Source organism: Nicotiana tomentosiformis, chromosome 8 (genome assembly GCF_000390325.3).
Source record: "Nicotiana tomentosiformis chromosome 8, ASM39032v3, whole genome shotgun sequence".
NCBI lineage: Eukaryota > Viridiplantae > Streptophyta > Magnoliopsida > Solanales > Solanaceae > Nicotiana > Nicotiana tomentosiformis.
In genome coordinates this window covers 13,487,375-13,489,613 of record NC_090819.1, presented here as the reverse complement: position 1 = coordinate 13,489,613, position 2,239 = coordinate 13,487,375, and the positions used below count along the sequence as shown (strand labels likewise).

General features: G+C 37.0%; 1 protein-coding gene across 1 annotated transcript; it reads left to right on the top strand.

The window, feature by feature from the left end:
• Window positions 1-757, top strand: LOC138897079 (uncharacterized). Its single transcript, XM_070183034.1, has 2 exons — window positions 1-436; window positions 648-757. Exons 1-2 carry the CDS (start codon window positions 1-3, stop codon window positions 755-757), a joined length of 546 nt encoding a protein of 181 aa, XP_070039135.1.
• The last annotated feature ends 1,482 nt before the right edge of the window (window positions 758-2,239 follow it).

Genomic DNA, 2,239 nt, shown 5'->3' with positions numbered 1-2,239 from the left:
ATGAATGCTGTGAGGCCAGGGTTGTTGAGTAGTGTCTTGTATGAATCTAGTGCTCATAAGGTTTGTGAGGATTTGAAAGAGAGGTTTGATAAAGTAAATGGCTCGAGAATTCTGTATTTGCACAGGGAAGTTTACACAGTGACCCAAGGAACTATGACTGTAACTGACTATTTTTCAAAGTTTAGAGAGTTATGGGATGAGTTTGATACCCTCATGCCTTGTCCTGGTTGTCTTTGTCCTGAGTCAAAGAAGTATGCTCAACACTTTGAGTATCAAAGGCTTCTTCAGTTTCTCACTGGGTTGAATGTGTCCTACTCTCAATCAAGGAGTAAGATCATGATGATGTATCCTCTTCCGAGCATAAACAAAGCTTATTCTTTATTAGTAGATCAGGAAAGCCAAAGAAATCTCGCAAAGCACAACACAAGTTGCTCAGGTTACTGAGGCTTTGGAGAGTACATCCTTGTACAACAGTAAAAATGTGAGCAATGCCGGGAGTTATAAGTCCAAAATGAGCCAAGTTAAGTGTGAATATTGTCACTATAAGGGACATACAAAAGAAAATTGTTACAAATTGATTGGATATCCCCCTAACTTCAAGGCCAAAAGAAAAGGAGTCAGCCCTGTATATTATGCAAATTATGCAGGCAATGCAGGAGTTACTTGTGGAGAGAGATGTAATATGATTACTAATATGACACCTGCTGGCAATCAACAATATAGAGGAAGTAGATCATCTAACTCAGGTGTAGCATAACAAATGAGTCAACCTGCTTTCTTCCAACAGATGCTACCTCAAATTCCTATTTTCACTCCTGAGCAATATCAACAAATTATTCATCTGCTCTCTAAAGGAAGTTCAGAAGGATCAGATTCATCTAGCAAGGCGGCTGCTGCTGCAGGTATTCTAAATCATGTGAATACTTTTATGTCTCATTGTGTCAATAGTAAGTGGATAGTTGACATTGGGTCTTCAAACCACATGACTTCAAGTTTAGAGATGTTGCACACTTATAGAACACTTCCAAACACAAAATAGAACAAAGTACATTTGCCTACTGAAAATGTTGTGACAGTGTCACACACAATATGCTTTTGTATTAAGTAATCAGGAGATCTCTAATGTTCTGCATATTCCTGGCTTTAAGTTCAACTTACTGTCAGTTTCAAAACTCACTAACGAGCTCAAGTGTATAGTTGGATTCTTCCCTGACTTCTATAATTTTCAGGACCTCTTTCAGTGGTCAGGTGAAGGGGATTGGTAGAGAAGAACATGGGTTGTACATTCTGCAAGGAGGCACCTCAAAACAAGACTTATATCAGGCAACAAATAAGTGTGTTAACACAGTAAATAATATGTCAGCTTCTTCTTGTATTTCTGTTTCTAGCAATTTATTGGCATAAGAGGTTAGGACATTCTCCTATAGATATATAAAAAAAAAGTAGAGGCATTAAGTAGACTGACAGCAGTTGATCTTCACCACTGCATTATTTGTCCTGTGGCCAAACAAACCAAGTTGCCTTTTCAGCTAAGTAATACTACTACAAAATCTGCCTTTCAATTAGTTCACTATGACAAATGGGGACCATATAGAGTGCTCACACATTATGGTAAGAGGTATTTTATCACCATAGTTGATGACTATACCAGGTACACTTGGATTTTCTTACTACACTCTAAGTCAGATGCTATTGTAGTCCTAAGAAACTTTCTTATTCAAGCAAAAAATGCATTCTCTACTACTGTAAAAGTTCTAAGAACTGATAATAGAAGTGGGTTTTTAAGTACTGAGTTTTAAGATCTGCTATCCAGTCTTAGCATTTTGCATCAAAGCATTTGTGTATATAGACCCCAACAAAATGAGGTGGCAGAAAGAAAGCACAAAACCATTTTGGAAATAGCTAAATCACTAAGATTTCAGTTATTATACCTCTAAGATTTTGGGGAGAATGTGTTGTTACAGTAGTATACTTACTCAATTAACTACCTTCTAAGGTTATTGGATACAACACCCTTTGAGATGTTGTATTTGCATCCTCCTTCATTATCTCATCTCAAGGTATTTGGATGCTTATGCTATGCAACAAGTCCTCAAGTGCTGGATAAGTTCTCACCCAGAGAAATACCTACTGTGTTATAAGGCTACTATTCTACTCAAAAGGGGTACCTATTATATACTTTGCATTCAAAAACATTCACAGTGGACAGAAATGTTGTGTTTTAAGATAATGTTTTTCC